This window comes from Culex pipiens, chromosome 1 (genome assembly GCF_016801865.2).
Source record: "Culex pipiens pallens isolate TS chromosome 1, TS_CPP_V2, whole genome shotgun sequence".
NCBI lineage: Eukaryota > Metazoa > Arthropoda > Insecta > Diptera > Culicidae > Culex > Culex pipiens.
In genome coordinates this window covers 63,210,232-63,228,342 of record NC_068937.1, presented here as the reverse complement: position 1 = coordinate 63,228,342, position 18,111 = coordinate 63,210,232, and the positions used below count along the sequence as shown (strand labels likewise).

At 35.1% G+C, this 18,111-nt stretch overlaps 1 protein-coding gene across 5 annotated transcripts in view; it reads left to right on the top strand.

The window, feature by feature from the left end:
* LOC120418085 (integrin alpha-PS1-like) overlaps positions 1 to 18,111 on the top strand; it is a 40,424-nt gene that overhangs the window by 14,425 nt on the left and 7,888 nt on the right. For 3 of the 5 annotated variants that reach the window (XM_039580351.2, XM_039580348.2, XM_039580350.2), the window contains exons 3-4: positions 17,094 to 17,221; positions 17,614 to 17,634. In XM_039580351.2, the coding sequence (XP_039436285.1) occupies positions 17,094 to 17,221; positions 17,614 to 17,634 (149 nt within the window). The remainder of the gene's footprint in view (positions 1 to 17,093; positions 17,222 to 17,613; positions 17,635 to 18,111) is intronic. The other 2 variants (XM_039580353.1, XM_039580352.1) reach the window with 1 other exon arrangement.

Below are 18,111 nucleotides of genomic sequence, written 5' to 3'. Positions count from 1 at the left end.
ATTTTAAATTAAATGTCTACATGTAAATTTTTCTACTCACTATATGATTTATTTAAATGTTCATATTATTCCTTATCCTAATCCTTTCCTGTAATATACCATCTCCTCATACCATATATGATCAAATTGCTTAAATTAACGAAACTTTCTAAAACAGCATGGGAACCATCTGGAGCATTTATATTTTTAATAACTGTTTTTTTTTACAGCTCCCTGGAATCATCTTGATTGTATTTATTATATTTATTATATTTATTTTATTTACTTTATTTATTATATTTATTATTTATTATTATTACAAAACTATATGCTAATTAGATAATACACTACAGACTCACATTTACACTTACAAACATTCAAATCATAAAATACATTATGCATTCAACCATTTTCATCGGCCCGATGAAATTCCCCTTACCCTTAATTCCAAACCTGCCAAAAATATTCCGTTCACTTTTAAAAGTCGCATGGGTTCCCTGCACTTTTGCCACTAGTGAACAACAAAAACATCCCCTCCCAAATCCCCACGGGACTGTATGGGCGTAGCCTTGGAGCACAGTGTGGAAATTTACGTTCTTAGATATTCTTGGTTGTACCGGGCAGCAATCAAATTGTCTAAGAATATTGAATTGACCATTGTGGCACCCCCTACAGCGTGGTGCAGACCCGTTATGCTATGCTATGCTATGCTATGCTATGTTATTTGCCCAAGTAATACCAAAATTTGGTATTCCCGTGTTATTTACCCCTGCTCGGGATTAACGTCATTCGGATTCAAGCACGTTCAGAAATAGTTGTGTTGTTGAGCTCAGTGATATCATGCACTTGAGTAAGTAATTAAATAAGATACTATGAACGAGTTTTCTCAGAGTTTAACTTTTTTTTTGCAAAAATCTGCCTCGGAAGTATTAAGTGGCTACAGGTCTGCGCACATGTTAAAATAAATCGAATAAAAAAATTTATATTATAAAAGAGATTTTTTTGGATCTCATTTAAACTTCAAAGGTGGAGCACACCACACTATTGAGTGGGTGGGCTTGGGACTATTGAGTGAGTGGGCTTGGGATTTGTACTAAGTACACATACCGGAACTAGCCCCCAAATGTCCGCAAAAAGCTTTTTTGTTATATTTTAGGTTTAACGGTGCTACGCCTTTTTGGGCACGCAGAAAAAAAGGCATATTTGAATCAACAAAACGTTTTGATGATATGAAAATCATGATTTTTGGTGAATCAACGCTAAACGTCAAGGCGGCTTTTTTGTTCTATAAGTATTTTATTTGATACAAGACTGTACGGAGAAAAAAAAAGTATAATGGCATTTGAACACTTTGTTCGTGGTTCCCAAATTCATGAACGTTACGTACGCTTGTTCACGATTTTGGGTACTCTTTTTTCTCCGTGTGATCCTTTTTCTTCTAAAAGAAGTTTATATAATAAAAAAAATGTATTGGGCAAGTAAAACAAAATGCTTGAAAAATAACTTCAAGCCAAACAATGTTTTGAAGTCAATCTTTCATCACTTCTCAATTTTATTTCGCAATTTAAAACCCAAATAGATACTTGCTACGTTGAAGCGTCCATTGGTAGATATTACTATCAGTGTTACTACTTTGGCCTCTTTTCTACCCAAGTGCCAATCCCGAGCGCACAAACCGGCGCAACCTCCCCATAAATTTTGCTGGGAGTTGAAAAATCTGGAATTGCGACAGCGTTCCCGCGTTCGACATTCAGCACGTGCCGTACATTCCAGGCAACTGCATTCCGTTATGACGGCCGGCATGTTTTGTAATCAAACATGTGTCTATAAATAAATTATAGGAGGAAACCATCAACAGTGCTGGAGAGCGCCATAGCTCAACTAGGCCTAATCTTCTTCCGTACCCGGACAGACGACCATGCGATGTTCTTGGCCCTATCTGTATAAGAACATGGTGTCGATCCAAATCCCAAAATAAAATTCCCTGACTTTTCCCTGACCTCTCCAGACCACCATTTTTTTTTATTTTCTATTTTTTACTAACATATTGTTTGGAGCGTTTTTATGGTTTCATGCATTTTCCTTTTTGAATATTGGAAATTTAAGATATTGAAAAACTTCAATGACATTTTTATTTTATTTTTTTAACGATGGTTTTTTTTATTTTGTCAATCTTTTTTTTTTCTTATCGAACATCCAAAATGAGCAACCATAAAAATGTCCTGTGTTTTTTTCTGTTGATGTCATTTTAAATTTTGCCCTTTACCAAAAAAATATTAACAATTAAAATTGTTGCAAATTTTAAATTGCGATTATTTAATTTCACGTCATTTCCTAAAGAAAATTTGAAGTTAAAAGTTTTCCAAAAAAAATCTATTGAAAATTTGAATTAAAGTAAGAAGTCATGTTTTTAATTTTAAAATTATTGCCTTGTGCCAAATTTTTAGACGAATTAGGCCGATGCCATTTTTGATTGTGTTTTTATAAAAAAAATAAAGGTTTTGGAGACAAAAACTTGAAAAAATATGTAATTTTGCCAAACCTTAAGAAAGATTAAAAAAACTGAAAAACTAAGAAAAAAATACAATTAAATGTGGATTTTTCAAGTACATGTATACGGTTTTAAAAAAGATCTAGGTCTTTTTCAACAATGTTTGTATTTAAAGTAAACGGTTTTCTGGATATTTGAAGAAAACATCTTCTTAAATAATTTTACAAAAATTTTTTTTTGCTATAAAATTTCAAAAAAAAAGTTTTCTACCATGACCAGAGCCTAGAGACGATAATTCATACGATCAATACATTTTATAAAAATAAAAACAAAATGCAACCTGCTCGAGCTTTTCAAAAAGTCATTATTTATCAAACTTAGATATTTAGGTGTTTTGGAATAGATTCCAAATTAAAGCTCGATCTGACCACGGGAACTTCTCCTTGTAAACCCTTGAATGTTGTTTGGGTAAAAATATGTAAAATGTAGTGGTACAATCCCTATGAAATCTCGGATGATGGATCATTATTTTTAAAGTTGAAAAAACTTATCCGAAGAGACCATATTTTATAAATTATTGATCTCTCAAATTCCTTTATTAAGAGTTGTTACGGAGAAATCGAAAAAAAATCCGCTCCATCCCAAAACCCAATCCGCGCAAAATCCGCGTCATTTTAAGAAAAATAATTTTGCGACAAAAATACGAAAGAGTTTCAAAATAAATTTAATTTTATAATCTCAGAACGCAGAATCTTGAAACGCTGAAGATGTATTTTTGCTAGGAGGGAAAAGCCAAAACAAACATTTTGGCAAAAAAAATTCAACATTTACCTAGAAATTTAGATCTAAAAACTGAATCAAATCTAAATAAAGAAAAATAATAAAATTTAAAAAAAAATAATTAAATTAATTTAAGAATTTAAGAATTTAAGAATTTAAGAATTTAAGAATTTAAGAATTTAAGAATTTAAGAATTTAAGAATTTAAGAATTTATGAATTTATGAATTTAAGAATTTAAGAATTTAAGAATTTAAGAATTTAAGAATTTAAGAATTTAAGAATTTAAGAATTTAAGAATTTAAGAATTTAAGAATTTAAGAATTTAAGAATTTAAGAATTTAAGAATTTAAGAATTTAAGAATTTAAGAATTTAAGAATTTAAGAATTTAAGAATTTAAGAATTTAAGAATTTAAGAATTTAAGAATTTAAGAATTTAAGAATTTAAGAATTTAAGAATTTAAGAATTTAAGAATTTAAGAATTAAGGAATTTAAGAATTTAAGGATTTAAGAAAATATTTTTTTTCTGTTCTTTAGATTGTTTTTTTTTTTTATTTTTGTCAAATATTGATATTTTTGATTTTTGTTTCAGATTTTTTTAAATTTTTGATCTAAAAATTTCGGATCTTTTAATTTTTTTTTAATATGATTTTTTTTTAGGTTTTTGAATACTATTTTTCCTAATTTCTTAATAATTCAAATTTGAATGTTAGAGCTGTAATTTTTTAATGTTTTGATTTTTTTATTTTTCTTCAAGAATGCTTAAATTAAAAAAAAAATATTTCTACTGGTTGAACCCATCTAAAATTCTAAGGCGGAGGCCAGCTTCTGTTACGTCCAATCAAGCTCATATTTGGGATATAAGCACAGTACACCCACTGGAACATGCCCAATTTTTGTTACATCCTAATGTCTGTATCTTCAGGAAAAGTTTAAAATATGATTAAAATTCACAAGATTAAAATTGAATTTTTCCAGTATAAAAGAACACTAAATAAGGGTAAAAAACATTACTCAAAACTTAAAAGAAATTAAATATGTAAAATGTTTAAAAATGAGTTGAGTGTAGTAATGCATTTATTTAGGAAATCCTCAACAACACATTTCAAAAAATATCTCGTCATAATCTTCATCTTTCGACGTTTCTTATTGAGAAAATACAAACAAAAATTTTCGGAAGAAATTTCAATAATTATTTATCTCTCTCAATATTTTTTTTAATCAATATTGCTACCGCGCCAAATTCATGCCGTCCGTAACAACCCTGTTTATTCCATAAATGTTTGTTTTATTTCTTTAATTCTTGAATTTGTAATTCCATTTCACCATCACTATTTTGCTTACATTTTAGATTACACAAAATTAGATTACTTTGGATCATTTTTAAATCATAGTTCAGTTTAATTTTGAGAAAAATAAAAAATTAGATAACGAATACTAAAGTAAAATTTTGAAAAATGTTCTAACCTTACATTTTTTTTGAATTTTAGAATAAGAATTTAAAATTCCAATCACAAAATATCAGAATTGCAGAATTTTCAAAATTCAGAATCTTTGAGCTTTAGAATTTTAGATTTTTTTTTTGAAATTTTCTTATGTTCGAATTTTTAAACTTTTGAATTTTTTAATCATTCAATTTTTCTAACAAAATGTATGATTTTCTCAATGGTCCCTATATGCTGAGCAAACGACCAATTTCAGAACAAATCTCTGAGGATGGTGGGGCAACTGCCTAATATTGTCCCACCCTGTGTGCGCTTATAATTTATAATTTTCAGCTGAACGCAAACAAAAATGATTTGATTCTTAAACCTAAACATATTGCAAAAAAGCATCGCGCGAAGAAATGCTAAATGCAACTTTTCGTTGCTGTTCCTTCCGGACTGACCAATATAAAAAATTAAATATTATCAATGTTGCAAAGTTTGGCCTGGAAAACATTCAAATACATCATCAAGGGCGAATTTTCGAAAAGAAATAAAATTTTGTAGTACTATTTTTAAGATCATCGAAATTCCCTGACCCAGCATAAAATTCCCTGACTTTCCCTGACTTTTCCAGGTCAAATAAAATTCCCTGACAATTCCAGGTTTTCCCTGACTTTTCCAGAAATCGACACCATGAAGAACTATGCAACCCTTTTTTCAAACAATCGCTCCAGCAGCTAGAACCCCACTTTAATCATAATTTTCCGTAAAGAAAGCAATGCTCAAGCCTGACGAACGACGACGCCGGTTTGTTTACATTAATCTGGATGCACTTTAATATACCACCCCAGGTCTTTACAAGCGTTTTCGTCAATTTGAAGAACCGACGTACGATAGACGACGACAAGTGGCACAAGTAGAATTAAATGACGAAACGCATTCCGCGCGCTGGCATAGCAAGCCATGCCAGCCGTCGTCGTGGTGAGGAGCTACTTAAGCAGCAGGAAGCGCCCACTTCCAGCAGCAGCGTGGGGCCGAAAATATGATTAGTGATGGGAATTTGTTTTATTTACGATAATTTTAGTTTTATAGCCTCAGGAAAACGGAAACTTGAACGTGTGCCGGAAACTTTGAGAAAATTGCTGATAAGATTAATTTGAGTTTTTTTTTGTTAGAGTGATCATTATTTTTCTGATATTGTTTTTCACCTCTTCAAATTTCAAATCTGATTCAAAAGCATACAACTGGGATGTGAAATTTCAGTATAATTTAGGTTTTGAAGAGTCAAAAGACTTTTTTTTTTGTTTCACAGAACCAACCGTTTTCAACAGAACCTCGTTATGGGGCAACCCGTTCCCTTCCCCGAGTGCATATGTTTCTGCTCATTGTGTGATATTCTTGTGAGCTGTCCAAAGAAATCCAACACTCGGAACGCGCGGACGTGTGCAGAAATGTGTATCTACTATTAAGAGCAGTGTGCAGAATGGATACCGTGAAGGGGGAGGGGCTGGGACTCCGGGTTTTCTGTCCCTAGATTCTGTACAATGGAACACGCGATATATGGAGTGAGAAACAGAGTAAACCACAAAATGGAGATTAATCCACCTACGGAAGTGGTGTCATCTTAGCGATGAGCCGTTTTGCCTTATATAAATCCTGCTCTTTTTTATTTATTTTTTCAAAGCTCGGAGATCCACCTTCATGTACAATAAAATATGTAAGGTTAAATTATTTAACCTTACATATTTTTATGTCTACCAAATTACAATTACATATCACATCATAACTGATTCCGAGCGTTTGGGACGGTATGTCCACGCATCTTCCCCTGTTGATTCTGTGGAAGGCGATTCGTTCACAAACTGTCTCTGCGGTTAATGCAATGCCGTAGGCCTGACCGTTTGCAATTTATTTTCGATGTTTCTCACTTGTGAGTGGCAACGGGAAGCGGGGATAGGGGAGAATAGAAAATAATAGCAACTTGCATGCCAAAGTTTAATTGTTTTTCAGTAAACGTCGTCGATTAATTTGATTGATGAAACACAGAGAAATTATCACAGATAACTTACATTAAGAGATTAGGTTCATTAAAGTCTAAAAGAACAATCTTCAAGAAACAAAAAAAAAACCATTTTCCCACCAAAGAAAGATAAAAAAAAATCTTCTAAAAAGTGACGGCCGTTGCTTGGCGTGAAGTTCATTGTACGATGCGTTTCAAAAGAGAGGAAAATATGAATAAACACGTTTGTTTTGATTTTCTACACCATAAAATTTAATAACCGACACGCCACGACCGCAGAATACTGGTTTTCCGAGTGCGCGGCAACAACCTTGTTTGTCGTGGGTGGTGCGTGGCGACAACATTGGAACGCAGCCCCTGAAGCCACAAAAGAATGTTAAATCCATGCTCTCGAGTTAAGCAATTAAATGAACAGTTGATTATGAACTCCTGGAGGTGCGAGAGGGATTGAAACTTCATAAAAATGGAGATCTCTCAAATTGGGGAACGAATAAAAAATTATAAAAAAAATCTGCTTAAATTTCCCTTACAACATTCCTTTGTTAATTTATTGTGACATTCCCCCGTCAAATCTAACGGCAAATGTTTGTCCTTGTTAGCCTTCAAAACTTTACTTCATTGGCATACCAACGCACAGTACCGTGAAATTTCAAAATAAACTGCGCTGTTTCAGCGTAAATAAAAAAAGACGCGGATCATCACTAAAAATATAGATCCGCTAATAGGCACTCTCCATAAATGCTCTACATTTTGCATCTTGTGACACACTCAGGAGAGCAGGGCAACAAAAATGTCGAGGTTAGTAAACATCTCAGCAAGCGCGTGCGTTGCGCCAGGCTTGCTATGAGAGTTCATCCTCGCACAGTCAAACTAGAGGAAGGTTTCCTATTTTTGCCAATATTTTCAAGCTAGATAAATCGGGTTAAAAACAGGTGCACTTCCCCTATCAAATTTTATTGCATCGTTTAACCGACCTCAGCTGTGCGATATTTACAGCGAAATTTTAGAACGTTGCGTTCATAGAGGTTTCATTGTGCCACTATTTTTGTCACGGACGTTTTGATCTTGACTTAAATAATATCAAATTTCAAGGTTGTTTAGTTATTTGAATGGAATCAAGGTTTTAAAAACGTTATTTTATATTCATCCCTTAATTTTTACTTTTTTTTAATTTAAATCAGTAGTGCATCATTTGAAATTTTTCAAATGATAGTAAGGTCGTTGCAAATATTTTTCAATGTAGAACTTTTGGAAACTTATGACTAGACAGGTGTAATGTGCATTTTCAGGAAAATGCTGTAATTGTTTCGCTTTTCTAACTCTTTAAAAAAACCGCCAATTTGTATGCCTTTTATATAAATGTTGTACATGCATTAAGCATAATTCGTTTAAAACACACACAAAGTTGAATAACCTTCTGGATGCCGCTTCCCCAAATTTATTATGCTTTATGTTGTATCTGGCGCAAAAAGTACATGAAAATCTGGCTCGAAGACAAGTGCCAACTTTTACTGGCAGCGCAGCTAGAGTAGAACAGCAACTTGTCTTCACATCGTATGTCTTTGGCCCTGGACGATGCTTGCTGACGCCACCTAAGCTGTAGTGATGCTGGGATGAAGATGAGTAAGTTGGAATAATTTGTGAATCATCACCAACGAAAACGTGTAAAAGAGTTGATGAGCAGATCGTTTATTATGAATGCTGGCATTTTTCTGAAACTTGTGCTTCAAATTGAATTGATGCTTCTAAAAGAAACTAGTTCATGTAAAAGCCATTAAATTCTTCGCGAAGAAGACCGCTCATTTTTCACACTTTAGCAAAACTGGTTTCGCGAATCAACACGCAAACTCACATCCTCCCTAATCCATATTGATTGGCTTTTCCAGCCAAACACAGCGCGCTTTTAAATTAACTTTTACGTCTCCATGGGCAATTCCAAATCAATTAAGTGACTCGAAAACGATATATTCGCACACATGGCGCGGGACAGACAACCGAGTCCGCCCCTCCCCTCCCTGGATTCGGCCATAAATCATCTGCGCGGTTGAGGCGGTTTCCTTTATGCTGCTTATTCGGAACGAACCCACTGCTGGTACGACGGGGTAGAGCAGCATACTGTCTTTGTTCGAAACACCCAATGGACAAGGAATAGATCCTCCACTGCCATGCAAAACCACAAGACATTGCAGGACCGCAGAAATGGGTTTTTATTTGCGTTTCGATTTTAAAAGTCTAAATGTGCATTGAATGTTATAAAAGTGCGCTTGCGAGAATCAATGCATCGAAAACAGATGTTACAATTAGTCTACGTTTTACGATGGGATACATTTAATAGCACGAGCGGTTTGCCCATTAACCAGGAAACGGCACCGTGGTCGATTCTCCCTGCGCACTATGGGGTATTTCCATATAAGCGAGCGGCCAAAAATATTTTTTTGCTTTTTTGTGACTTTTTTGTGTTGTTTGTACTTAGTATAATGAAAACAAATGAAATTTGATATTTTTCCAAAAAAAAGTTTAATTTTCGATTTTTTCATATATTTGAGGCCACATGCATTAAAGTGGTGAATTTTAATATTCTTGCTCTGTCTATTTGATGCACGGAATGGCGGTTTATGCTATGTTAAAGTTTCTGATTTACGTTCAATCTCCCTCCCCTTTTTCTTGAGTTAAATCCACCTCTCTTTGAAGACACCCCCCCCCCCCCCCCTTCCCCACCAATTAAAATTTGATTTTTGCTGTGTTTTAGAATTTTAGACGGTTTATTTTATGGAACATTGTATGGATTCTCGTCCACGTTTTTGGTTGATCCACTTGCAAAATTCACGTTTTCCACGATAATTCTTCTAAATCAAAATCACTATGTAACCGATTGTCGTTAGATTACATAAAATATGAACTTCTTCTATGGGCTTTTGTATACCTCGTTTTGAAGCTACATAACAACGTGCGTAGTTTTTCCTCTGTGGTTTTTCCCTGAGTTGATCATGTGATGGTTCTGCAATGTTGTAATTCTTACAAATATACTCGAAAGCAGTTCTCACGTTTTCAGAATAGTGCTTCGTTATATCGTACAGGGACACTACGGTATTATTATCCATACTTTCAAAAGAACACAACAACGAACTGATACGAATATTCGACGAATCGTTTCTGTAAAATACTAAAAAAAAAATAAAAAAAATAGGAATTTCTAATTTTATTAAACGTACCTAAGTACCAATAAAGTCATGAATATCAAATCAATTTCAAAACATACATAGCAGGTACGTCATTTCTGCCTCCGCAGGTAAATAATGTGATTTTAACCAAGCGTATACGCGAAATCATTAATTTCCTTGCATGAATCAAAATGTTCAAAATGGCATAACTCAAAAAGTGCACATAAGTGCACTTTGAAATTTGGAGACAAGTTAGGACATGGTTCAAATTTTAAGCTGCAAAATTTTCAGATCGCACAAATGCACACAAAAAAAGTACTCCATTAACAAAGTTGAAAAAAACAAAATTTTGAATAAAAAATCATCTTTTTTGATTTTTATTATTTTTTTAGCCTGTAAAAGTGTGTTTTGTAAAATATTATTGAAAAGTTGAATCAATTACCTTTCTGAATATATATAATGATGCAGGACAAAATACAAAAACAGCTACACAGTACAACTATGAAAAATAATCATTTTTTTGTCAAAAAACATGTTTTTTCTTACCATTTTCGCCTTTGAAGGTCTGCAATTCAGTGAATTTCGAACCTACAACTTTCAAACTCCGGATATTTCTTAGTTAGAATGTTTATTTTCGAAAAAAAATACCAAAAAAATAATTAGAGTATGTCGGTTTTTCGATTTATGGCCGCCTGAAACCCCATAGTGCTGCGGTGCAAAACCATCATCATCGTCGTTAAAAACGTCTCTCTACCAGCAAAAGTGCAGTGCCGGTGTGGTAGTAGGCGAGCAAAGTCATTTATTATTCTGCAAATGATAATTGATCCATAATTGTGGATCAAAACCATTAGTCGGCAATGTTGCGCTGGAAAACGCCCACTAACTAATGTATATTTTCCAGCATCGAACCCATCGGAGTGCGGAGATACATGCATTTCCTCACTTGCAATTTGTTAAGATTATTTGCTCGCTGTCATCACGCGCAGTATAGTTACCGAGGGACCGTACAGCGTGTCCTACCATCATGGATGAAACTGCACCGTAAGCTCATTGTCGATCTCCGGGGTCTCAGACCCTCACAGACGACACAGAGTCGGAGGTTTATGCAGATTAAGCAAATGATTGTATTTTTACGAATCGCTGGCAGTCTGACGCTGCATCGATATAATGGATGCATTAATTCTGCCTAGAGTGCATAATTTATGGTTTGGATCGTGCTGTCTTACAGTGCTAATCGAGTAGTCCATGATTGTTGATGTTGTTGTTGTTGCTGTGTACCGGCCGGCGCGTCGCGTCGTGTTGAACACGCAGAGTGCACCCGGCGAACAAGCTGCTGCAAACTGGACTGGGACGACGAGGCCATTAGAAAATGCCACCGTTATCTATCGGTGACCTTCGGGAGTGATTTAAGGCTTTCTTCAGAAATATATCATTCAAGTTTTATAAATTGTTGAATTATAGAAAGTTATTTTTATCATTAGGTTATGTGGTTATATAACTTCGGAGAAGTTAAGCCACGAGATTTTTTTTTTATACTGTTTATTGTTATCTTAAAAAATCATAAACACATTGGAACTAACGAAAAAATATCCATTTGATTAATTCGTTGTGTACATCTAAATCGTATCAGACAACAACAGATGCCAACCAAGTCCGTTGCACATTTGACTGCGTTGTTCATCCAATGACGAGCACGACCACCAGCCTGTGAGTAAGCCCCACTTCTTCGTACGCGTATACTTATTCACAATGCAATGGCTAAGCAAATCTTCGAGACAAACTGAATGATCTCAATCAGACCGCGTGCAAACAACTGTATCCGGTCGCGGACTCGTTAGTCTCGTTGATGGTTATTTAATGGTCCGCGCTTTCTCGTCATTTATTCGTCATTCAAAGAACGCCGGCTTGGTGGCATATCTTCTTTGTGATAATAAGATTTTTGGTCTTTCAAGGTTCAAGGAATATTGATTTTGAATCCAAAAGCCGCCACCATTCATCAAAGCAAAATCATTCCTTACTAAATGACGAGCAAATATCCAGAGTTTTTTTTTTTAATAAGTCCTATAAACATATGAAAGATAATAACTTATAGGACCTTTACAAAAAAAAATTCTAGATACCGTAAACCGGGGTGACTTTGATAGGATTTCAATTTGTTTTTAGAATATTTTCCAACAGGTAAGGTTTTTCTCAAGTTTTTTTTTAAACATGTACTGGGGTAGACCACACAAAGTCTATGCACTATTTTGGAAAAAAAAAATTCAATAATGTTTAGAAAAATAGTTACGTTAAAAATTCTTAGTTTTAATTCCGGGGTGACTTTGATAGTCATAGTTTTTCTCGTTAAAATCATATTTAAGATGTTCAAACTTTATTTGTACGCTAAATGTACCATCACGAAAGTAGCTGATATAGTTTTTAAGAAAAAAATCAATGTTTATATTTAATTAACTAAATGTATAAGCTTTTTAGCAAAATACATATAAATTTTAGGTAAAATTGTAAAAAGTCGGAATTTTGCCTGAAATTTGTTAAAACAAGTTTTGTTTGTAAAATTATCGATTTATATTGCATTTTATACTGAATTTGAAGCACGAATCACAAGTTTTCACATTTTACATGATTTTTTTCAACTGAAATTGCCTATAAATTTGGAGATTTTTTTAAATTGTGTTTCAAAAACGCATATTATTTACAAACTTTTTTAACCTTCTCCTAGTGGAAAATTTTCCAAAGAATCCGAAAATGCATTCCGTTTTCCGATTAAAAATCATGTTCATTGAGAAAATGAAGACACTTTGAGAAGTTTAAAATAATGACTTTCATCAACATTTTCTTAACTATATTTAACTAACTTGTCAAAATTTTATGAAATGTTCTTCTTGAGGTACTTTGAACACATCTCTACCACGGTCAGTATGTTTCTAAACCATTCCTTACGTATTTTAATTGTACTCTTCATTTTGCGGAAAAATCGCAAACCTATCAAAGTCACCCCGGCTATCATAGTCACCCCGTTTTACGGTATATTCTTTTCAAGTTGACGTTGAATAATGTTTTCAAAATCAAAAGGGGAACACGGAGAAAAAAGAGTTCCCAAAATCGTGAACAAGCGTTCATGAAAATGGGAACCACGAACAAAGTGTTCAAATTTCATAGTACGTTTTTCAGAATCGTACCATGGGATTTGAACACTTTGTTCGAGGTTCCCATTTTCATGAACGCTTGTTCACGATTTTGGGAGCTCTTTTTTATCCGTTAAACTTCGACATAAATTTCAACACCGATTGCTCAATTACAACAAATCGGTTTCAATCTCAACTATCGAACTCACTGATTGTAATTTATGAAGCATCGAGGATCAATTGAAATAACCTAACCCGCATAATACTAAACTTTGGCTCAAAGTATCAAGCTGGGAGACTTCATACATATGCTTTCCCAAAGGTGTGAGAGAATCTTTATTTGCCTTCCGAGTCTCACACGCGAAGTTGACTCGTTACGTTAACTAGGGCCAAACTATGTGGGCAGACTGGTTGCAATGAGAGTAACAGAAGCGTGTCTTAGGGGAACGTCGTGCACGGTGGGTCTTTCTGATGAAAAATACAAAAGGGTGTTTTATTGCAACTAGTTCATTTAAAAATTAAAGTTCGTTAAAAAATCTAGTGCCAGAGTTACAAAACGTCGATTCACACAATTAGCCACCCTTCCCTATTGATGTATCCTCCAGAGAGCATATGTCGGCCCTACATTCACCTTCTTCCTACGTGAAAAGTGTTTGTTTTCGAGACGTTTTCGTGCGCCACAGAAGTGATAAGAAAGAAAACGCGCTCGCCACCAACGCAACGCACGATCTCTCAAAGAAGGAGTCGTCGCGACGACAACGAACGACGTCTGTCTACATGCGGCAGCATCGCCGGCAATTCTCTTTCCCTGTCAGCAGCGCGCGGTAATTGCCACAGCCACTCGAGAATCGCTTAAGGTGGGCCCTGTTTTATGCTGTGGCAGTGTAGATGCACAGTTTGGTTTGGGAATATCGTGATATAATTTGAAATTTCGAAGGTTTGTCTGAATTACAAAACAATTCAAAATATAGATCAACTGTTGAATCTACAACATCTCAAACAATCATCTCGTCAAAGATATTATTACCTTTTTATATAAGCAGGATAAAGTTTTGCTATCCGATGCCTCCCATTTTTGATGCTATAAGATATAAACACACTGTCGTGCCTTCCAAGCAACAATGCTTCAGAAAGGTTTTTCGATTGCGTTACAATTATAGTAATAACTATCGGCACAAAATTACACGAGAATAGCGACAAATTTTGAACCATTCAGACAAGCAAATTTTGTATCACTGGTTACCTGAATTAAACTCCAAATAAATCATAATTAATCCCACAAAAAAATCCTTCCCATCGCGATCCATTTTCAATGTCATAAACGAACTAGAAGAAGCATGTATTGCTGCAATTTTGGAAGCTACGAAAATATTTGAAAATCTGTATCTTGAGAATGCATTTTCTGACCAATTTGTAACTATCAGCAAAATTTTAGGAACAAACTATTAGGGTTGTTCCTTCCACGTAAATCAATAAATAAGAGCAATAGAATCTTCTACAAACGGCAAAACAAACAGGAATTATTTTTTTAGCCATTTCCTTTCTCCTTTCTCTTTATCCTCGCAGTAACTGCTGAGATATTCAAAGAAATTGCTTTCAGACTAGCTAAACAGCACAATTTTAAATTCCACTTTCTTAAAAAGAAGTATTTATAAACCAAAGTTGCCAAATCCGGGATTTGATCTGACAAAATTATGTTACAGACATGACCCATATAATAAAGAACATTGATGGGAAAAATTACAGTCCGTGGAAGAAAATATTTGTAAAATCTGAAGACTGTGTCCTAATGACAATTGACAAATGACAAAATGAAAACTATGAATTTTGATATCTATGTATATTATTGCCTTCTATCGGATGGGGAAGTAAAACGTCAGTCCATTAGCGTAAAAGAGGTTTTGAGTGACTCACCACACATAACCTTCGGACACCTAGAAATGAGCAGAAACTTGCAACAGAGACCACAAAAGAGTTAAAGTGGATTGCTTTGCTTTTTTGTATATTATTGCCCAAACTCACATAGTTCCATAAACGTCGAACATCCATGAAGGATTTCGGCGATTCCGGGTTGTGCCCATTTCCGTCAAAATGTAAGTTTTTATCAAGTTTTCATACTCAGCATCGAAAACCAAGAATTTTGATACCCACATTGTATGGATAAACCCATGCTAGGGGTGAGTTAATTTCATATTTGGATACCCCGGAAAATTCAAACTTGAACAAGCAATGGAATACCGGATTTGAGTGGTAGAAATGTTATTTTTCCCAAAAGAAATAAATTGCAGGAAAAAAAACGGCTTTTTTTTGGGATTTTTTTGTGACCCAAAAAGTTCTGAGAATAATTATTAAATTGAACCGTTCTCACAATTGATCCACACAACATCGAGCCACCCTAACAGACACCTAACCGGATGGGGATCGGGACTTGGGACTCCGGGAAGGAGCCGCCAGGCCAACAACCCGACTTTAATTTAAAAAAAAGTCGTCCAGGGAGGAAACTGGAAAGAAAGCCGTCGGTCGTTCGATCGATCGTTGGCGGTGGGGTGCTGCACGTGTGTGTGGGATGCATGGAGAATGCATCGCTCTTACCGGTTACCGATTCGCGCATAACAAACACTTTTCCTCTTGGCCTCGTACATGTGCTACCACAGCATCTTTCGTACTCTCTCACTCAAGAGCCGGCCCACTTTGGCGCGGCCCGGATTCGACGACTTGGCTGCGCGGTTCCCGTCCCGAGCGCAAACTCATATGGTGCAAATATTGATCGTGAAAATACCATCATCATCGTATACGCGTTGTCGTCGTTGATGTTGGTTAAAAGTGTGCAAAACTCTCCTCGACACTATTCCAAACCATTGTTAACGTCCGGGATCTCCGGCATCTCCGGGGCGATCGAGAGGGTAGGGGGCCCTTCCAGCAGTGACACAGTGCCCAATCAAAAGGAAGAATGAAAATTAGCAAAGGCAAAAAATAAATAATTGACTTCTTCGCAGTGCTATCGAGATATCTCTTTTGTTGGAAAAGGAGGGAAGTGGGGTGAAGTGGGCAATTTATCTCGACTGCCGTCGATGTTATGTGGGACATAAATAAAAAGGCAGCCTTAACGTGCCATGATCGCGGGAGATGGGCCTTATACTTTGGCGATCCTTTTAGTTAATCTGAACTTTAAACTGCATGGATAAGTGCAAAATGTGCATGTTTCATCAACATAAATTTGGTCGAAGATCGCCGCCAGCATATGATTTTCTATATGAATTTCAGTTCAGGTTTTTAATTTAAATTAATTCAGATTCAATCGAAAAATTCCGTTGGAGAAGAAGAACTAAAGACATCTGACAATAGTGTCCTAAAGTCCTATGTAAATATCTAGAGTTTTTTTTTGATTAGGTCCTTTAAACATATGAAAGACAATAGTTTATTGGTCCTTTTCAAAAAAAACTCTGGATATGTATGTGCAATGAATGGTTCACTTGCAAGCATTACGAATTATCGCGATTATACAAGAAACAAATAAAGGTTCCCTTTCCTTTGGCATAGAATAACTCACAGACATGGGTTTAGACTTTGATTTTGAATCGATATGTATGTGTGAAGGTTGGATTTGAGAGTGATTTTAAAGCGTCTCTTTCCTCTGTAAGATTGGCAGAGATAAATTGCTAATGATTGCACAGAAATCTTCTTCTTGTATCGAAACAAGTTTCGATCATTTTTATTCAATTCCCTCCACCAGCCGGACACCACAGACAAGATAATAAATTGAAGCGTGCAATTAATTAATGCTCCCGCGATGAACATATGCAAATTGCACGCATTTATGCAAGGCAATCAAGAATGTTTCCTCCGTAAAGAAAAATGTGCGTTTCAGACCTGGTATCAGCAGTATTACAACAGAATTGCGTGCAGAATCGGACGCCGAGAAAAGTTCATGATCAAGCAGAGCATGACTTTGTGTAACCTTGACTTTTATGGTGAACTTTGAGACGAGATTTTTGTAAAATTATGCATTGAAAAAAAAAAACTTGTGTTAAAAATAAAACTTTAATGTGACTGTGATAACGTTTGAAAAAGTTCATTTTCAACTAAAACAATTCTTTCCTTTCTTTTCAGGATCCTCGTCGGTGCTCCCTTGGGTCAGAACCTGCAGCCTTCGTCCAATCGATCAGGAGCCTTGTTCAAATGTCCAATCACGCAATTGAGCAACGATTGCGAACAGCTTAAAACAGACGGTCGAAGAAGTAAGCATTTTCCTCTTACTCGAAACTGATGATCAATTTATAACATGTCGTTCTTAGACTGAAGTTTCAAGCGATTATAGATTAGATTCGTAGGACGATTTATATTCCTAATTAAAAGTTATACGACGTCCAACTAATAGGGAAATAAAAAGTGACTAATTTGACCTCGACAGATAAACATAGCGTTTTACCATTCATTAGACTATTAATTGACAATCGAATATTGATAAAATCGTTGATAATCCAGCAACTAATATCATTTCTTTTCTTTTATGAAACTGTGAAATCGTTTACTGACGCCTTCTCTCTCTAAACAAAACCAAACAATCCAAATCCAAATCAACGCAACTTAATTGACTAAATGTGCCTTGTTACGTAATAAACTTGTGTAGAGCCTTCTGGTATTTACGAAAGTAAGTGGTAAAGGGAGCTTTGATTAGTTTTCGTTTTTCCTATAAATTTGCTTGCTAACCCAAGTTTCACTGTGAGTGTTGATTTCTTTCTACCTTTCATAATATAACGAAAAGCACGTGTTCAAGCTAATTTCACTGTACAAAGGATAACAGTAGCATGCAACACATACAGCATCGTAACCGTAAGCAATCATCGACTGCACGATTGTTTTTAACAACTCTAGGTTTACACAACTCACGATACTAAAAAAACAATCTAAACAACATCAAACAGTTATTTTTTCGAAAAATTATAAAGTTTCAAGATACAATTTAATTCATTTTATTTTGCGAAACCTTAAGGTTAAAGCATGAAGCCATGCTGATAACACATTAAATGGTAAACAGCACAACGGTTTGTCGTTCGTCCCACCTGAATTAGGATATGTAAATAGAAGCAGTCGCTGCTGCCGCTGCTGATAACATTCTCCTTATCCG